This window comes from Aquarana catesbeiana, linkage group LG10 (assembly GCF_042186555.1).
Source record: "Aquarana catesbeiana isolate 2022-GZ linkage group LG10, ASM4218655v1, whole genome shotgun sequence".
Classification (NCBI taxonomy): Eukaryota; Metazoa; Chordata; class Amphibia; order Anura; family Ranidae; genus Aquarana; species Aquarana catesbeiana.
In genome coordinates this window covers 42,808,225-42,828,460 of record NC_133333.1, presented here as the reverse complement: position 1 = coordinate 42,828,460, position 20,236 = coordinate 42,808,225, and the positions used below count along the sequence as shown (strand labels likewise).

The following is a 20,236-nucleotide window of genomic DNA, read 5'->3' as shown; positions in this document are numbered from 1 at the left end:
CCTTATCTTACCCACATTCTTCTATATTCCTTTTTATTTTATTTTTTATCATATATTTCTTTTGACTTGAACAACTTTAAAAACACTTTTCATTTGATTAGTGATTCATTACAATAATACTTACCGTATATACTCGAGTATAAGTCGAGTTTTTCAGCACATTTTTTTGTGCTGAAAGTGCCCCCCTCGACTTATACTCGAGTCAAGCACTTTTCTGCAGCAAAAAATTTCATTTTCCGAACCGACTTTGGGGCCCTGTATCTCAGGACCACTTGGTGCTAGGAACCCCACATCCTAGCACTAAGTGACCCCGAGATACAGGGCCCCACAATAGGTTCAGAAAATGTCATTTTCTGCTGCAGAAAAGTGCTTGACATTTTCTGAACTGACTTTGGGGCCCCGTATCTCAGGGCCACTTGGTGCTAAGAACCCTAAATTTGGTGTGCAAACCCAAAATAGGTTCGGAAAACGTAATTTTCTGCTGCAGAAAAGTGCTTGACATTTTATGAACCGATTTTTGGGGCCCTGTATCTCAGGGCCACTTCCTGCTAGAAACCCCAGCTTTCTATATTTTATGGTGCTAGTTCCACTGGTTTGCACACCAAATTTGGGGTTCCTAACACTACATGGCCCCGAGATACGGGGCCCCAAAGTCGGTCAACTGTGTCCATCTGCAGCAATGTCATTTCGGGACCCTTTGGGTTCAGAGACCCCAAATTTTGGCTGCAGCTAGGGGCCATCTAGGAACCCTTAACTACCGAGTTTAAAGTTCGGGGGACCTATGGCTGCAAATGGGCACAGTGAGGCTGCAAATGGGCATTGTTGACCCTCTTTTCCACTTACAGTAGCTGTGCATTTCTCACCCTCGTCTTATACTCGGGTCAATAAGTTTTCCCCTTTTTTTGTGGTAAATTAGGGCCTCGACTTATACTCGGATCGACTTATACTTGAGTATACTCAATATTAATTCTGTTAATATCTTATTTATTTATTTTTATCTTATTTGTCTGCTATATCCCTACTTTCTTTTTATTAGGGATACCTTTATATGTCTATTGTATTTATATATATATATATATATATATATATATATATATATAGGAGATTATAGATGCCAGGCTAGTAACCCAGTCAGTATGGAGAACAGTGATTCCATCACAATAACTGTAGCATGTAAGTAGCCAACACTGTTGTACTAACAGTAAAACAAAAATTATATGGACTCCAATTAAGCTGGCCTATGATTTATGCGTAGTGTAATATTGGGCCAAAAAAGCCGTTTGGATTTTTACTGCTATTTGTGGCTCTGTTTGGGAGATTTACCCTCACTTCCTGTACTGCTGACATTTTACTAGACAGGAAATGATTGTAGGTCTTCAACAGTGACACAGACAGAAATAAATTGGCTTTCTTTTAGTTGGTAAATAGATTTCTGTCTGTGTCCCTATTACATATCCACCACCCTACCACTACACTTCGTGCTATTAAATTTCCTTTTAATATTTAAAGCAATCTCCTCCATCCACCCATGTCGACATGGTTTCTTTTGCCCAGAAATCTCTTTGAAAACACCCCCTAGCATTTCTGGCCATGGCTTTCTTGAGTAAGGGCAGATTCATGTATCATTTACTTCCTGGTATCCATCTGCCCCAGCAGGCAGGAGGGTGTGCTTAGCTGAGAAACCCCCTTCTCCCCTCCTGAAGATTACTGGGATGTATGATAATTTGCCTAAGCCAGAAACCAGGAAGTAACTGAAGAAATGTAAAAAAAAAGTTGAAAACAAGAAATACTATATAATATAATAAAAAAAATATATTATGGATAAAGACAGAGGTCATACTGCAGCTCAACAGTGAAATCTGTGTTTCAAATGCTGAGGCCGGGATGTTCAATCCCCCATAGCAAATAAAGTCAATTCAATCAATCCATATGAAATAAAGCAGGCAACTCTGTGTACTCTTCTTGTTAGACTTTATTGGTTACCTATATGATGACCCAGTGTATGGAATTCGAATGCGTTTCTGCTAATACAGCCTTCCTGGAGACTGTAATAGCCGAAACGCGTTAGTTCCTTACATTGTGTCATCTTATATGTAGCCAACAAAGTCTAACAAGAAGAGTACACTGAGCTGCTGGCTTTATATACCATGATGTAAACATAATATATCATCCTATCTATTTACTAATGCTAGCGGCATAAGGATTAAAATTAGTCAATGTTGATTGAGAGAGTGAAGTTCGCTAGCTTAAAGTGGAGTTCCACCCACTTTTACAACTCTTCAGCATTCCTCACTAAACTGCGCACTGTAAACAAATTGGATATTTTTTTATTTTTTTTCTCAGTACCTACTGTATATCTGCTGCATTCATTTTTCACTTCCTCCTCCCTGGCCGCGGCCCATCGCATCATTTCCTGTTTGCAATGCCTTCTGGGAAGGGGCGGCAACTTCCTCTGAAACTGCCGTTGCTATGGAAACTTGACCTGAAACCTATTACACTGCTTGTGCAAGCAATGGCAGTTTCAGAGGAAGTTGCCGCCCCTTCCCAGAAGGCATTGCAAACAGGAAATGATGCGATGGGCCGCGGCCAGGGAGGAGGAAGTGAAAAAATGTACACTGCTTGTGCTGCACTGAGCATGTGCGAGATCTGCAAGGATGAGATCCAGGAAGAAATACAGTCTGGCTTCAGATGCCCACACTTAAGATGGCCACGGTCCGCTCTAATTTTATAAAATAACGAACTACTGCTATAAACTAACAAAACAGACCTTAGTTTCCAGACTAACTTTACTAGAATACATTAAGCTTGTGTATTATAGGGGTATTTTTATTTAAAAAGTATAATTTCGGCCGGAACACCACTTTAAATTTTAAAGCCCATCTCCGGAGAATGGAAAAATGCTCCCTTGTAGTGGGGATGTCCCACTCCGCAAGGGTTAAATGTTTGTTTAGGTCAAGGGGGCCACAAAAAATACTTTTACTTGTCTCCACTCCTCCAGCAGGCAGCTCTCTCTTTTACTCTCCTTTGGTGGACTGTTCCTCAGTATCCTCACATCCAATGCATGATTCTCTAGAGCCAATGCAGGGCTCTACATTGTAGTTGATGACTTCAGAGGAACAACATCCACATACAGTGGGGAAAATAATTATTTGATCCCCTGCAGATTTTTTAGGTTTGCCCACTTACAAAGACATGAAGGGTCTATCATTTTTCTCATAGGTATATTTTAAAATGATAGAGACAGAATATCAACCAAAAATCCAGAAAAAACACATGATAAAATGTTATAAATTTAGTTGTAGTTCAATGAGTAAAATAAGCATTTGATCCCCTACCAACCAACAATAATTCTGGCTCTCACAGACTGGCTACAGTATGTGCTCATATGGTACACAGATTAGTCCTGTCAATTTAAGAAGGTGCTCCTAAAGACAACTCATTATGTGTATAAAAGACACCTGTCCACAGAATCTTTCTTCCATTCAAACCTCACCACCATGGGCAAGACCAAAGAGCTGTCAAAGGATGTCAGGGACAAGATTGTAGACCTGCACAAGGTTGGAATGGGCTACAAGACCATCAGCAAGAAGCTTGGTGATTAGTAGACTACTGTTGAAGTGATTATTTGCAAATGGAAGAAAAAACAAAATAACCATCAACTGCTCTCGATCTAGAGCTCAATGTAAGATTTTGCCTCATGGGGTAAGGATGATCATGGAAAAAGTGAGGGATCGGCCAAGAACTGCACGGGGGAAGCTTGTGAATGATCCCAAAGCAATTGGGACCACAGTCACCAAACAAACCATTGGTAACACCATACACCACAATACACAATATAGTTTCTTGGCTGTGGCTTGGCAACTCGAAGTTTCAGCTCCCTCAATAAATTTTCTATAGGATTAAGGTCTGTAGACTGGCTAGGCCACTCCATGACCTTAATGTGCTTCTTCTTGAGCTAGTCCTTTGTTGCCATGGCAGTATGTTTTCGGTCAATGTCATGCTGGAAGACCCATTCACGACCCATCTTCAGTGTTCTGGCTGAGGGAAGAAGGATCGCATCCAAGATTTTACAATACATGGCCCCGTCCATTAGTCCCTCAATGCAGCAAAGTCAGCCTGTACCTTTAGCAGAGAAACAGCCGTGCCTGACTGTAGGGATGGTGTTCTTAGGGTCATAGTCCGCATTTTTCTTCCGAGTTGAGTTAATGCCAAAGTGCTCAATTTTGGTCTCATCTGACCACAGCACTTTCTCCCAATCCTCCTCTGAATCATTTAGATGTTCATTGGCAAACTTTAGATGGGCCTGTACATGTGCCTTCTTGAGGGGGACCTTGTGGGTGCTGCAGGATTTCAATCAATGGCGGCGTATTGTGTTACCAATGGTTTGTTTGGTGTGGTCCCAACTGCCTTGAAATCATTCACAAGCTCCCTCCGTGTAGTTCTGAGCTGATCACTCACTTTTCCCATGATCATCCTTACCCCATGAGATGAAATCTTGCATGGAGCTCCAGACCGAGGGCGATTGGTGGTTATTTTGTATTTCTTACATTTGCAAATAATCACTTCAACGGTTGTCTCCTTCTCACCAAGCTTCTTGCTGATGGTCTTGTAGCCCTTTCCAGCCTTGTGCAAGTCTATGATCTTGTCTCTGACATCTTTTGACAGCTCTTTGGTCTTGCCCATGATGGTGGGTTTGAATGGAAGAAAGATTCTGTGGACAGGTGTCTTTTATACACATAACGAGTTGTCATTAGGAGCACCTTCTTAAATTGACAGGACAAATCTGTGTACCACATGAGCACATACTGTAGCCAGTCTGTGGGAGCCAGAATTATTGTTAGTTGATAGTGGATAAAATACTTATTTTATTCACTGAAAGGCAACTCAATTTATAACATTTGTATCATGTGTTTTTTCTGGATTTTTGGTTGATATTCTGCCTCTATTATTTAAAATACACCTATGATAACAATTATAGACCCTTCATTTCTTTGTAAGTAGGCAAACCTTGAAAATCTGCAGAGGATCAAATAATTATTTTCCCCACTGTAGGAAAGAAGAGGGTACGAGGACTGGCGCAGTGGGAGAGGAGGGTTGGGTAAGTGCTTTTCCTAAGACCTAAACAGGCATTCAAACCTTGCAGAGGGGGGACAACCTGGAGTTGAGCTTTAAATTAACAGCAGTTTGAGCCCCATGGAGTCCTTTCATTGGGTTGTTGCTGTTTGGAACACCCTAGATTAGGCTTGCACCAATACAGGTATCGGTATGGTGCCGATACTAAGCATTTGTGTCAGACTTACCCGTACCAGACTGACGAACCCGATGTAGCAGAGGATGGCCTCCCGTACGTATCTGGTTCCCGGCCCCTGATAGAGTACACAGAAGGAACAGGAGCACAGAATGGTATGAGAGCCTGGCGGGTGGTTTGCAGGAATAAGGCCCAGGATCCTGACACAAGCTGGCAGGTGGTAATAGGTAGGCTGGAGATCAGTTAACAGGTGCAGAGCAGGCAGATCCGGTCACTAGCAAAGTTGGCAGCAGGCGGTCAGCACGGTACAAAGGGAGCAGGCAGATACAAGGTCCAGGTCACAGGCAGGTTTTGGCAACAGGCAATCAGCACGGTACAAGGGGTCAGGCAGGTTCAACGTCAGAGGCAGGCCGGGATCAGTTTGCAGGCGGATAGCAGAGAGAGAGAATCCAGTAAACAAGCCGGATCACAGGGAGATCAGAGCAATACACAGGAAACAGGAAGTTCGGAAACAGGAAGCTGATGATTGGACAGCACTGAGCACAGCATCCCATCAGCTTAAATAGGCAACCGGCACCCTCTAGAGTGCCCAGCAAGTGTCCTGAACCGAGAACCTCTCTGACAATGCCCCCTCCTTAAGGGCAGCCTCCGGATGCCCAGCCGGGCCAGTCTATCCGCATGGGTGTTCTGAAAATCCCTGAGTTCTTCAGCGTGTAAGTTACCCTCCGGCTCCCAAGAATTATCTTCTGGTCCGTACCCCCTCCACTTGATTAAATATTGGATTTGGTTTTGTCTCTTCCTGCAATCCAAAATTGCCTCCACCTCAAACTCTTCCTCGTTGTCGATAATTACGGGTTCAGGCGGGCCAGTATTGCGACCCAAGAAGGAATTGGGGGTAACGGGTTTAAGTAGAGACACATGAAAGACCGGATGGATCTTCAGTGAGTTAGGTAAGTCCAGCTCATAGGTCACATCATTGATCTTCCTCTTGACTGAAAAGGGACCCATGAACCTGGGACCTAACTTCCTCGAGGGACAGGCCATCCTTACATTACTGGTAGACAGCCAGACCTGGTTGCCAGGTTCCAACAACAATTGTCCTCGCTTCTTCTTGTCATACATCTTCTTATTGTACTCTTGAGTTTTAGCTATGGTTTCCTGCAATAATTTGTTGTTACTGATGAAGAAGTTCATAGTTTCAGAGACTGCAGGAATCGCACATTCAGGTAAGGAGCTGGTTAAAAAGGATGGGTGAAAACCATAGTTTGCAAAAAATGGTGTTTGCTTGATGGCCGAATGCACAGAGTTATTGTAGGCAAACTCGGCAATAGGCAGAAGAGAGACCCAGTCATTTTGTGAGAAAGCAGAAAAACATCGGAGATACTGTTCTAGAGTCTGATTAGTTCTCTCCGTCTGCCCATTTGTCTGGGGGTGGTAGGCCGATGAGAATGCCAATTCTATCTCAAGAGATCTGCAGAGAGCTTTCCAAAACCTGGAAGTAAACTGTACCCCCCCGATCAGATACTATACTTGAGGGGACTCCGTGTAGACGTACAATTTCCTTAATGAATATTTTTGCAGTTTCCAAAGCTGATGGGGTACCCTTCATGGGTAGGAAGTGGGCCATTTTGGAGAGTCTGTCTACAATGACAAAGATGGTGGAGTAGCCTTCTGCCGGCGGGAGCTCAACGATGAAGTCCATCGCGATCATTTTCCATGGCCTTTCCGGCATGGGTAAGGGTCTTAATAGACCCCAGGCCTTTGCTCGACTGCTCTTGCTCCGAGCACAGGTGATACAAGACTCCACAAAACTCTTGCAGTCGCTTACCAGCTGGGGCCACCAAAAGGTACGTTGTACCAGCTCTGTTGTTTTCAACACACCGAAATGCCCAGCCAATTTGTGGTCGTGACAGAGTTCCAGTACAGCAATCCTCAGATCCTCTGGGACCATGATTTTGTCCTTGTATCGGAACAGACCGTCTTGCGAGCTTACATCAACTTCCACGGGAGGGGACCAATTCCTTGAGGCCTGTTTAATTCGTGATATGAGATCTCCTTGAAGAAGCAGGAAGTTTCCAGCCGGAAGAATGGTGTCTGGAGGCAAAGGTTCCCTGGAGTCATGGAACATACGAGATAATGCATCTGGTTTGGTGTTTTTGGTACCTGGTCTGTACGTTATGTGGAATTGGAATCTAGAGAAGAACAGAGCCCACCTTGCCTGCCGTGGTCTTAATCTCTTGGCTGACCTCAAGTACTCTAGATTCTTATGGTCCATGTAGACCAAAATGGGGTGAGTAGCCCCCTCCAATAAGTAGCGCCACTCTTCAAGTGAGGCTTTAATGGCCAGCAACTCCCGATCTCCTACATCATAATTTTTCTCTGCATCGGAGAGTTTTTGCGAGAAGAAGGCCACGGGGTGAAGAAGAGCCTTGGCACCTTGCCGCTGAGAAAGCACTGCCCCCACCGCGACCTCCGATGCGTCCACTTCAAGGACAAACGGTAAAGCAGGGTCTGGGTGCTTCAGGATAGAAGCGGACGTAAAGAGTTCCTTGAGCCTTCCAAAGGCCGATTGTGCCTGAGGGGACCAACAGAATTGATTTCCCTGTTTCGTCAGTTCCGTGATGGGGGCGATTATAGCAGAAAAGCCCCTTATAAATTTCCGATAAAAATTGGCGAAGCCGATAAAGCGTTGGACCCCTTTTCTATCGGAGGGAGCGGGCCAGTCCAGGATAGCTGCAACCTTTTGAGGGTCCATCTTAACACCATCGGTAGAGATGATTAAGCCGAGGAACTGAATGCTCTGGAGCTCAAATTCATTTTTCTCCAATTTGGCATAAAGTCCATGCTGCCTGAGCCGGGTTAACACATTCCTGACATGCCTGCAGTGTTCATCAACTGAGGGGGAGAAGATCAGGATGTCGTCCAGGTATACTATAACGTATAAATCTAGAACAGTGGTTCTCAACTCCAGTCCTCGGGACCCACCAACAGGCCAGATTTTAAGTATTACCTTGGGGAGTTGCAGACTAGAATACTGCAATCACTGAGCAGCAAGTGATATCACCTGTGATGTATTTCAGCTATCTTGCAAACCTGGCCTGTTGGGGGGCCCTGAGGACTGGAGTTGAGAACCACTGATCTAGAAGGTCACGAAAAATGTCATTGACAAAATGTTGAAAAGTCGCCGGTGCGTTGCACAGGCCGAAGGGCATGACGAGGTATTCGAAATGTCCGAACCTGGTATGGAAGGCCGTTTTCCACTCGTCTCCCTCTCTAATGCGAATTAAGTTGTAGGCCCCACGGAGATCGAGTTTGGTAAAGATTTTGGCTGAACCCAATCTTTGAAACAGCTCTGGCACGAGAGGTAAGAGATAGCGATTTTTGATGGTCACTTTATTGAGTTCCCTATAATCGATGCAGGGTCGTAGCGAGTGGTCTTTTTTTTCAACAAAAAAGATGCCGGCTCCGGCTGGTGAGGTAGAAGGGCGGATAAAGCCTCTCTCAAGATTTTCATTGATATACTTTTTGAGGGTAACCAACTCCTGCTCAGTTAAAGGGAATATTCTCCCAAAGGGAACTTCAGATCCCGGCAACAGCTCTATGGGACAGTCGTAGGGTCTATGAGGCGGAAGGGTTTCTGCCCCTTTCTTACTAAAAACATCGGAGAAGTCTCGGTAAGCGTCAGGAATCGCCTGCTGCGATTCCATGTCGGTGTTCAGACACAAGAGTTGACTGGGTTCCGCAAGAGTTCTGTATAAACAGTGTTGTTGGCAGTAACTGGACGGGAACTTGATTTTTCCAGAAACCCAATCAATGCTGGGGTTATGAGCCTGCAACCAAGGCATTCCGAGAATAATAGGGAAGAGTGGTGAAGAAATGGCGTCCAGCTGGAGAAACTCCCGATGACAGTTGTTCAGGATAGCCAGCAGTGGGATGGTTTCCTGAGTGGCTGGACCAGAGCTAAGGGTGGACCCATCAGCGAGGTGGACAGCAAGTCCCTGCGACTTTGATTGAAGAGCGATGAGATGATGGGCTGCAAAGGCGAGATCAGTGAAGCAACTGCAGGCTCCTGAGTCAATGATGGCCGAGGTAAGCAGATCCTGTCCTGGAAGCTGGAGGATAACGGAGAGAGCCAGATGGTTAGCAAGGTTAGGCAAGGCAGGTGCAAACTTAGAAGTAGCTGAATGAGACTTACGTGTCTTATTTGGGCAAGACCTCACGTAATGACCTGGTTCTCCACAATACATACATAAGTTATTGACTCGTCGGCGCTGTCGTTCTTCAGAAGTGATGGACTGGCGGAGAACCCCCAGTTGCATCGGTTCAGAAGTATCAAGGGCTGAGGCAGCTGGTGCAGAGCTGCTTACAGAGCTGGTAGCACTTGGGACCTTGGGGAGGACCCAAGTGGGACGGAACTGGCTAACAGACCTCTCGGAATGGCGCTCTCTCAAGCGCCGATCAATCTGCACCGACAGGTTAATGAGATCTTCCAGGGTTTGGGGTATGCCAACCCGTGCTAGTTCGTCCTTGAGTGCATCGGATAACCCCAAACGGAATTGGTAACGGAGGGCCACGTCGTTCCATTCCGTGTCTGAACTCCACCGCCTAAATTCCAGAACGTAGTCTTCCGCGGGCCTGCGCCCTTGTTGTAGGGCGTGTAAGGCGGATTCAGCGGTGGCTTTTAACTGAGGGTCCTCATATAATTGAGACATGGCGGTAAAGAAAGTATCCAGGTTATCCAGACAGATTGATTTTTGCTCCAAAAGGCGGTTGGCCCAGGACTGTGGTTCTCCAGATAGCAGGGAGATGACAAAACCCACCTTGGTTGCTTCCAAAGAAAAGGTGCGTGGTTGCAATGCGAAGTACAATTCGCAAGCGTTGCGAAACGCTCGATACTTATTGCGCTCACCGGTAAATCTTTCGGCAGTAGGGACCCTGGGTTCAGGGGGTAACATACCCACTGAGGGTGCAGGTGAGAGTCCAGCAGAGGAAGCAACTTGTGGGTTCGCAGGTGAGGACAACACCTGAACTCGTTCCTCCAGTCTGGTATAGCCCTCTTGAAGGCTTTTTACCGCCTGTGTGAGACCCGCCAGGTGTCTGCATAATTCATCCATGGGAAAGGTCCCCTGCTCGGGCTCGGACATGGCTGTCCGATACTGTCAGACTTACCCGTACCAGACTGACGAACCCGATGTAGCAGAGGATGACCTCCCGTACGTATCTGGTTCCCGGCCCCTGATAGAGTACACAGAAGGCACAGGAGCACAGAATGGTATGAGAGCCTGGCGGGTGGTTTGCAGGAATAAGGCCCAGGATCCTGACACAAGCTGGCAGGTGGTAATAGGTGGGCTGGAGATCAGTTAACAGGTGCAGAGCAGGCAGATCCGGTCACTAGCAAAGTTGGCAGCAGGCGGTCAGCACGGTACAAAGGGAGCAGGCAGATACAAGGTCCAGGTCACAGGCAGGTTTTGGCAACAGGCAATCAGCACGGTACAAGGGGTCAGGCAGGTTCAACGTCAGAGGCAGGCCGGGATCAGTTTGCAGGTGGATAGCAGAGAGAGAGAATCCAGTAAACAAGCCGGGTCACAGGGAGATCAGAGCAATACACAGGAAACAGGAAGTTCGGAAACAGGAAGCTGATGATTGGACAGCACTGAGCACAGCATCCCTTCAGCTTAAATAGGCAACCGGCGCCCTCTAGAGTGCCCAGCAAGTGTCCTGAACCGAGAACCTCTCTGACAATTTGCTTACCTGAAACCAATACCTTTGCAGTGCGATTTCAGCCAATACAAAATGGCTCAAATCACCCTGCAAAGAATATCATATGATTTGAACAGGAATGTGGTGCGATTCCTGTTCAAATCACATGTGCTTCCCCCCCACTGCTCCTCTGTGAACTCAGGCTTGTCATTAGTGACTTTAGCCTGGATTCACACAGGAGAAGTGTGGGAAACCACGTGCGATTCAGACAGGAATGACACCACATTCCTGTTCAAAATACTTGCAATTCTTTGCAATGTGATTTGAGCCCATTCATTTTGTATGGGCACAAAACGCATCGCAAAGATATCGGTACTCGTATAGCAGCGGCAAGTACTTGACCGAAAGTATCAATATTCGTACTCGCTGGTAAAAAAAACAGTATCGGTGCAATCCTAATCTAGATATCTTATTTCTGCTTTGTCAATATGGCTAATTGTTTTGATACATAGCAAAGAAACTTCAGGCTTCAACAGTTCTAATCTTGAATTGATTAAAACAAGCCTTTCCTCTTTGGTGACATACATCTACAGGGATGTTGGTATTCCCTTTTTCAATACTGGAACTGATCAAATGATTAGAACAGGCAGACCATCCCACTCCCAAATATATTGCTCTGCAGCCAAAGGATATAAATCAACTTTGTGTTTACCAAATGCCTTTGCAAAATCAGCTATTACTGTAAAAGTAGCAGTGACTTCATCACTATACAGGGAAGAAGAAGAAATTGGTTTCACACCAGACCATCAAATGCTTGAAAAAAAAGTCCTTTATTGCTGCATGCCAGTCATATATGCAGGGTACAAATAGTTGATGCGTTTCACACGGATATACCGCGCTTGTTCACAACGCGGTATATCCTTGTAAAACGCGTCAACTATCTGAAGCATAACTAAAGGCAACATTTATTTTTAGTTTTGGATAGAGTGGAGAGGGATTAGAACACCTGTCAGGTTTTTCGTGCTGTAGTGTTCCTGCTAGGGAGATTCACCCTCTCTATTTGTTCTGTTAACCATTATCACCAAGAGTGAAAGAAAATCCAAAATTTAGGGTTGTCACCAGAACAGTGATAGAGAGGAAATCTTCTAAATATTTTCGTATCACTAAGACCGCGTTCACACTGATGCGGTCGCGGGTCCCAGCAGGGGGTCCGGTGCATCCCTGTACACAGATTCAGGTGTGAATCTGGTCCGAAGCCCTCATTCACACGAGGCGGACTCCGTTTCCACGGAGCCCGCCTCGGTCTGCCGGCTCAGCGGGAGATCAGTCCGTTGATCTCCGCTGAGCCGGTGGATGACAGGTCCCTCTCTGCTCACTGAGCGGGGAGGGGCTTGTCAGGCGCCGCTGCCGCCTAGGGATCGGATGAAAACGGTCCATTTTCATCAGATCTCACCCGATCCGATCCGCCAGCGACGGATCTGGACGTAGGGCCATCCGCCTGCTTTTGTGGATCGGACCGGGTCGGATGTCAGCGGACATGTCTCCGCTGACATCCGTCGCTCCATAGGCTAACATGGAGCGCCCGTTCAGGTCCGCCGTCAAAACTGACAGGCAGACCTGAACGGTCCGATCGTGTGAAAGGGGCCTAAATTTGCACCTGAAACTGAGCCAAAGACGCACAGAACCCTTTTCCTATGCGGACCGCTGCCGCCCAGAGCTGTGTTAACCAGATCAATTGAGAGCCGGTCACACTCTCCTGTCATGCTAATTGGATGCGGAGAAATCCAATTTGCATAAGTGTGAATTCAGCCTAAGTCAACATTTTTGTTTTTCTTCAGCCCTTTTATTCTGACATTGATTTTTTTGATATTGCAGATGGCACAGAAAACATGAAAGTAAAAGTCAACCTCTCAGTAGCAAGAGATCCTATTTTAATTGTTGCCCTGGTCTTAGTTATATGCAAACCCCAGAGCATATACTGTATATCTTTGTATTATTTTGTCAATTATTTTTTTTCCCTTCAGCCCTTTTAATCTAACAAGCATTTTGTTATTGCAGATGGCCCAGAAAATGTGAAAGTAAACGCCCAACGGTCACCTTCAAATTCTTTCATTTCATTCGAATGTTCTGCTGATTCTATTCCACCAGCCACTTACCATTGGAGACTAAATGGGGCAGGTATAAAAAAACAGCAGATTTCGCTTCAGATAGATCAAAAGAAGGCTGAGAATGAGGGGACTTACACATGTGTGGTCAATAACTCAGTGACACAGTTTACTGCCATGGATTCCATATATGTGAATGAAACTACTGATAAGTATAAGAATCATCGGCAATCAGAGCAGAATTCTATTACTAAAACCAGTAGGTACAATATATTTGTTGCCCAAAGAAACACCCCTGTTCTTTAATTATTTTTTATTTTATATTTTGTATAAATAGTCTTAACCTAGCTTTACAGTGTATCTAAAGCCAAAGCTTTATATTTGTATTTTGGATAGAGTGGTAAAGCTTTAGTAAAGCTTTAGTAAAAGAAAGTGAAAGTAAGAGGGATGGTGAAATCCAAGGGTGAAATCAAAAATCCACCAGAACAGGAATAGAAGGGGAATCTTGCAATGGTGACACCTATTCTGGTGACCTCACTTTGGAGACATTCTCTCTCACGTCCTGTTCTGGCTATGATACAAAAAGTGAAAAAATCTCCCTAACTGGGAAATTTAAAAAAATACAGGGTTTAAACAATTTCTACTCTACCCAAAAATGGAAAAAAATTGGAGTTCAGTTATACTTGAAGAAAAAGTATAATTTAAAAAAGACAACCCATATAACTGCATAACTTGCTGGCGCTATATAAATCCTGCATAATAATAAAAATAATATGACTTTACTCAAATAAACATGTATTCAAATAATCAAAATCATGTAGTGTTCATATACTGATGAGAATAAAGTGCTATAAGTGCAAAAAAGAAAATTCATCCATATATACATATTTTCAATTAAAGTGCCAATTATCCTGTGCAGAGCATAAAAAACCTCAAGTAATGTTCGTTCAAAATGACAAATCTTCAAATGTGACATAGAATTGGTAAATGATATATACAGAGGAATCCCAGTTCCAAATACTGGTGGTGACACAGGTGCTCCACACGTGCTTAATTACAGTACAAAAGTTCTACAATAGATCCCTTGTCTGTGCTCCGCCATATACAAAATGAATGGACGCTTACCAGATGAGGAGACCCCAAGTGAGGTCTAGCCATGAATTAGTGGGCAACACCCCCACTGTGGGTAAGCGACACTCCCTTCACAGGATCCGTATGTTAGACGTGTCATCAAAAAGATCCCCCGATAATGCGGCCGGTTAGTTGTCATCATTCATTAACCAGGCAAAATCGCATTTCTAGTAAAAAAAATAAAAATGCCATAAATCTATCTCCTATTTTGTAGACACTATAACTTTTGCGCAAACCAATCAATATACACTTATTGCGATTTTTTTTTTGTTTGTTACCAAAAATATGTAGAAGAATACATATCGGCCTAAACTGAGGAAGAAATGTGTTTTTTTTTTTTTAATTTTTGGATATTTATTATAGTAAAAAGTAAAAAATATTGATTTTTTTTCAAAATTTTTGCTATTTTTTTGTTTATAGTGAAAAAAATAAAAACCGCAGAGGTGATCAAATACCACCAAAAGAAATCTGTATTTGTGGGGAAAAAAGGACGTCAATTTTGTTTGGGTACAACATTACACGACCGCGCAATTGTCAGTTAAAGCAATGCAGTGCCGTATCACAAAAAATGACCTGGTCATTAAGGGGGCAAATCTTCTGGTCCTTATAGGTTAACAAAGAACTAAAATACCGTAAAGCTCAACACAATAATGATACACATGGTTTACATTTAAATTTCACCTTGGTAGTAGCTTATCATATTTTTGTATTTTGGCCCATATTTTCGAAAGGCTTCTCCTTGTTACCATCTATTAGCTACAAAGAAATGATCCTCCTCAACTAAGATACTGCCCACTGATTATAAACTAATGCCGCGTACACACGGTCAGACTTTTTAGCTACAAAAGTCCGACAGCCCGTCCGACAGACTTTCGATGGACTTTCAAACGAACGGACTTAACTACATACGATCACACAAAAGTCCGACTGATTCGTATGTGATGACGTACGACCAGACTAAAATAAGGAAGTTGATAGCCAGTAGCCAATAGCTGCCCTAGCGTGGGTTTTTGTCCGTCGGACTAGCATACAGACGAGCGGATTTCTGGGTCCGGCGGAGTTACGACGTAAAGATTTGAAGCATGTTCCAAATCTAAAGTCCATCAGATTTGCGACTGGAAAGGGCCGCTGAAGGTCCGGTGAAGCCCACACACGATCGGATTGTCAGCCGGATTTTGTCTGTCGGCGTCCGTCGGACCAGTCCAGTCGAAAAGTCTGACCGTGTGTACGCAGCTTTAGTACTGACATGGCCATCCATCAGTGGTTTATTTTTGTAGTCCAAGAAAAAAAAAAGGCAAAAGGTTAAACATATCGTTACTTTCAGGCAAGGAGAGACTGTGCCTAAACAATGAAAATATGTTGGACTGGTGGCCCAAATTGGAGAAACCATTTATACATAAATCAGGTCAGGAATTGCAATTAGTGACAGTTTTTCTGTGATAATGGCATGATATATAATTTAAAGTAGTCCATATCATTTTAGCAAAGCAGCAGTCATCTTGTTTAGCTTAAATATATTCTCATTTACAATTTATTCTTTACAATCCCCCTCATTAGCATATACATCATGTACAGTAGATGTGAAAAGATCTGTCCCAATAAACTATGTCCTTTAAAGCTGAAATTCTAAGCATAGCTCCTCCACCATACTTCTTGCCCCTCACCCCACCAACTAATTGTTAGGCCAATTAAAAAAAGCTAAGTCTACAAGCCCAACGTACTGACCTGAATGACAGGACATGCCAGGTCCCATTGCTAGTATCTTCTTCATTAGAAGAGAATGGCTCTTCTTTGGAAATCCACATCACTGCTAGGATGACATAGACATTTCATATTAACTGTCCATCAGTGGAGCCTTTTGAAGACTGAAGACTGCTGATGATGTCAAGATGCAACCAGTCTACTGGAGCACTGGATCAATAGGTTGTGGCTTCCAGAGGCAGCACTGATGAGGGACAAGAAAACCTGACTGGGTGATCAGGGGACAGGAAGGAGGGGTAGTAGGGTATATGGGCTTTAAGACACCTTACACCATGCCCACCAATCATGACAACATGTCATCACACTTTATGTGAACCCATGTTATGTATGTGAGCCGCTCAGGCTACATGGAAGTGTAGTCCTTTGCCTGCTGCTGTGAGTACTGGCCTGGAAGGAGCCCACCCATGCTCCAGACAATGATAGACCAGAGCTAAAAGTCCCTACTGGCTCTCATCACACTTTATGTGGTACACTTTCTTTAGTCCACAGTAAACTATTCTTGCTATGAAAGGGCCAAATGGTCATATTTTCCCCATGAGCCAAAAGTTCCCAATTCTCTATTACTTTCAATGTTAGATTTTTTTTTATTTTGGTAAACAATATATGAAAGCTTTGAAGTTGTGATGTTAGTCTCTATGGGAAGTCAGATGGTTAAATTGGTATTGCTCTATGACAGATAATGTTGCTAAATGCTTTATTACACCACCGAGATTTGCACAACATACTTTAGTCTAAATGTCACTGAAGTTTCATTTCTCCTAAGAAACTGATTTGTTTTTGAAGAGTGTTTTTGAACAATTTTCTCACCATCTTCACATGCATGTTTTACAAAATTCTTAAGCTGAAAAACACAACCAAGACTTTACTATTGTACAGCCAAGATCAGACAAGATGCTAGTTGGTGATTCAAACCACCACCATCTCTCCATTACCAAAACGTTAGCTCTGGGCGAGCTAAGCCTTCAACCTTTTTGCGAACAGAGGTCATTGAGGTCTAAAATCTCAGTTATTCTTTAGCAGCATTAGAATGTGTTAGCATGACAATAACTCTAAAACTAATTTGCATTAAGAATTTGCATTCACATAAATGTAAGGCTTTTATGTGGTACACTAAAAATGGATACTTTAATGCTGTAATTGTATCTGACAATTACGACATTAAATAAATGTACTTAGTCAACTTTAGGCAGCAGTGGCATCTGAAGGCAGGAGGCTTATTTTGTCAGTGAAGCCTCCAGCCTTCATGTGATCAGTGTCAGAGCTGACATAGTCATCTCATGATCTTAAAAATCTCGCTGATTGGCTCACATTCATTTGTGGGTACTTGGGCTGTCAATAACAAGGTTTGAGAGAAAAGCTGTAAAGCCTCGTACACACGGTCTGATTTTTGTCAAAAGGGCGTGTGCAGGATTTTGTCTTGCACACTAACTATCCGCAAATTGTCGTTTGACAAACACGAACATAGTGACATACTATGAGAGTATAAAGAGGAAGTTATTTTCTCAAGCGCCACCCTTTGGGCCCCTTATGCTAATTTCGTGTTAGTAGAATTTTGGTGAGCGTTGATTCGCAATTTTCAGATCGTACAAAACAAATGCCTTTTAAAATATGTTTGCCATAACTACATCAGTATCACCAGCAAAGCAGCTTCATTATTATCCCATTAAAGATGAGATTGTGCGCTGCATTTTGACATTTTATCAATTGCCGCATCACGAATGTTAATTCTAGATTACGAGCAGTAGTTTACAAGACCATACTTTTCTGGTTTGTTCCTTGTTTCTGATCATGCGTGTTTGTACTTTTGACTTTTGTGTGTTGGGTTCACATCCAACAAAAATTTTATAGCCTGCACATCCAGCTTTTGTCTGATGTAAAAGTAAAATCGTCTGTCGAATGCACCATACTAACGATCCGAAAATCCGCAGACAGCTCGTCTTCAGACTTTTCCCTTCTGATTTTCGTACCGTGTGTACGAAGCCTTAAGCCTCATACATATGGTTTGATTGTTGGATGACCGAGCATCTGATTTTTGTCAAAAGGGCGTGTGCAGGATTTTGTCTAGCATACTAACTATCCAAAAATTGTCGTTTGACAAACACGAACGTAGTGACGTACTATGAGAGTATAAAGAGGAAGTTAATTTCTCAAGCGCCAATCTTTGGGCCTCCTATGCTAAATTTGTGTTAGCATAAGTTAGAATTTTGGTGAGCATTGATTCGTGATTTTCAGATCGTACAAAACAAATTCCTTTTAAAATATGTTTGGCATAACTACATCACCAGCAAAGCAGCTTCATTATTATGACATATAGCATGGGGATCACTCATATGACTGAATGTACTTTGATTGATTTAACCCCTTCAGATCTGCGCTATAGCCGAATGATGGCTACAGCGCGGACCTACTTTGCCGGGAGGCCGTCAGGGCGCACGTGGCACGCACTGTGATCACAAGTTACTACATGATCAGCTGCCAGCCAATGACAGCTGACCACATGATGTAAACAGAAGATCGATAACTGTTTTTTTTCTCCTCACGCTGACAGCGTGAGGAGAAAAAAATGCTGATCACCGGCTTCTGTGCAAGGGACATCAGTCCCGAAAAGGAAGATGCACAGCCATCTCATCTGTGCCCATCAGTGTCGCCTGCCAGTGCCCACAGTGCCACGAATCAGTGCCCACCAGTGCCAGCAATCAGTGCCACCTATCAATGCACACGAGTGCCAGTGCCACCTAGCAGTGCTGCCTATCAGTGTCACCTACCAGTGCCGATCAGTGCCCATCACTGCCACCCATCAGTGCCCATCCCAGCCACCCATCAGTGCCCATCACTGCCACCTATCAGTGCTAGCTATCGGTGCCACCTATCAGTGCCACCTATTAGTGCCCTTCAGTGCCACCTGTTAGTGCCCTTCAGTGCCACCTCTCAGTGCCACCTCTCAGTGCCCCCCAATGCCACGTATCAGTGCCCACCAGTGCCACCTCATCAGTGCCGCCTATCAGTGCCCATCAGTGCTGCCTTATCAGTGCCCACCAGTGCAGCCTATCAGTGCCCACCAGTGCAGCCTATCAGTGCCCATCAGTGCAGCCTCATCAGCGTCCATCAAGAAGAATCAGGAGAAAAATTACCTGTTTGCAAAATTTAATAACAAAACAACAACAAAATATAAAACAGTTTTGTATTATTATTTTTTTAAATTTTGGTCTTTTTAAATTTTTTTAACAAAAAATAAAAAACCCAGAGGTGATCAAATACCACCAAAAGAAAGCTCTATTTGTGGGAAAAAAATTATAAAAATTTCATTTCGGTACAGTGTTGTATGACCGCGCAATTGTCGTTCAAAGAGTGACAGGGCTAAAAGCTGAAAATTGATCTGGGCAGGAGGGGGGTTTAAGTGCCCAGTAAGCAAGTGGTTAAACATTTTGGAGCCAGAGTGTCTAAGGTGTACATTTAAAAGGTTTTCTTGTCTACACAATAGTTAGAAGTGTTTGGCTGGTGAATATTTTTCAGGCATGGACCCAATGACCTATAGCTGAAGTTCAGTAATGGATTTTTGGTGATCTTCAGAAAAGTGTTGGGGGACACTGTGTTTGGTATTGCCTTCCTAAACAAATCATCTGTGCTCTCCGAACCTGGCCCACGAGGTCCTAATGGACAGAGGTTCTAACCATTCTGCATTACTTTGTGCATTACCATTGTGCATTTGCTTTACATACACATTGATTAACTTTTTACCTAACAGAAATGTATATTGTGCCACTGACAAAATGTGTTCTTTTTTTCAGAATTGATAGACAACATTGATCAGACATTGAGCAAAGGACCTATCACTGGAATAGGAATTGGAATTGCAGTTGTGTTACTGCTGGTTCTAGTCGCTGTGTTAGCGTACCTTTTTGCCAAACACAGACAGCACAAAAAGTAAGTGTAGTACACAGGATAAAGTTACAATGTAAGTAGATTAACCTACAACTTTCCAGTTCTAGCTAAATTAAAGCGGAGTTCCACCCAAAAGTGGAGCTTCCGCTAATCCGATTCCTCCCCTCCCTCCGGTGCCACATTTGGCACCTTCTGGGGGGAAGGGGGTAGCCGATACCTGTCTTTGACAGGTATCCTGTCCTCACTTCCAGGAGACCTGAAGTACGTAGGCAGCTCGGTCCGTCCCCTCCTCCTCCCTCCTCCTTCCCCTTCTGCCGTGCCAGTGAGAGAGCACAGTGTGCTTCACGAATGCACAGTAGGGACCCAGCCGTGAACCCAAAAGTATATACTGCTGGGTTCCCTTACCGGC

General features: G+C 43.9%; 2 protein-coding genes across 6 annotated transcripts in view; both read left to right on the top strand.

The window, feature by feature from the left end:
- LOC141110637 (pregnancy-specific beta-1-glycoprotein 5-like) overlaps window positions 1-20,236 on the top strand; it is a 270,576-nt gene that overhangs the window by 31,815 nt on the left and 218,525 nt on the right. The window lies entirely within an intron of this gene.
- The window catches only part of LOC141110638 (cell adhesion molecule CEACAM6-like), a 455,239-nt gene that overhangs the window by 400,209 nt on the left and 34,794 nt on the right, over window positions 1-20,236 (top strand). For 4 of the 5 annotated variants that reach the window (XR_012236311.1, XM_073602104.1, XM_073602105.1 and 1 more), the window contains exons 4-5: window positions 13,007-13,312; window positions 19,734-19,869. Coding sequence is in view for 4 of the 5 variants with exons in the window: in XM_073602104.1 (XP_073458205.1) it covers window positions 13,007-13,312; window positions 19,734-19,869 (442 nt within the window). In the remaining variant the exon portion in view is untranslated. The remainder of the gene's footprint in view (window positions 1-13,006; window positions 13,313-19,733; window positions 19,870-20,236) is intronic. The other variant, XM_073602106.1, reaches the window with a different exon arrangement.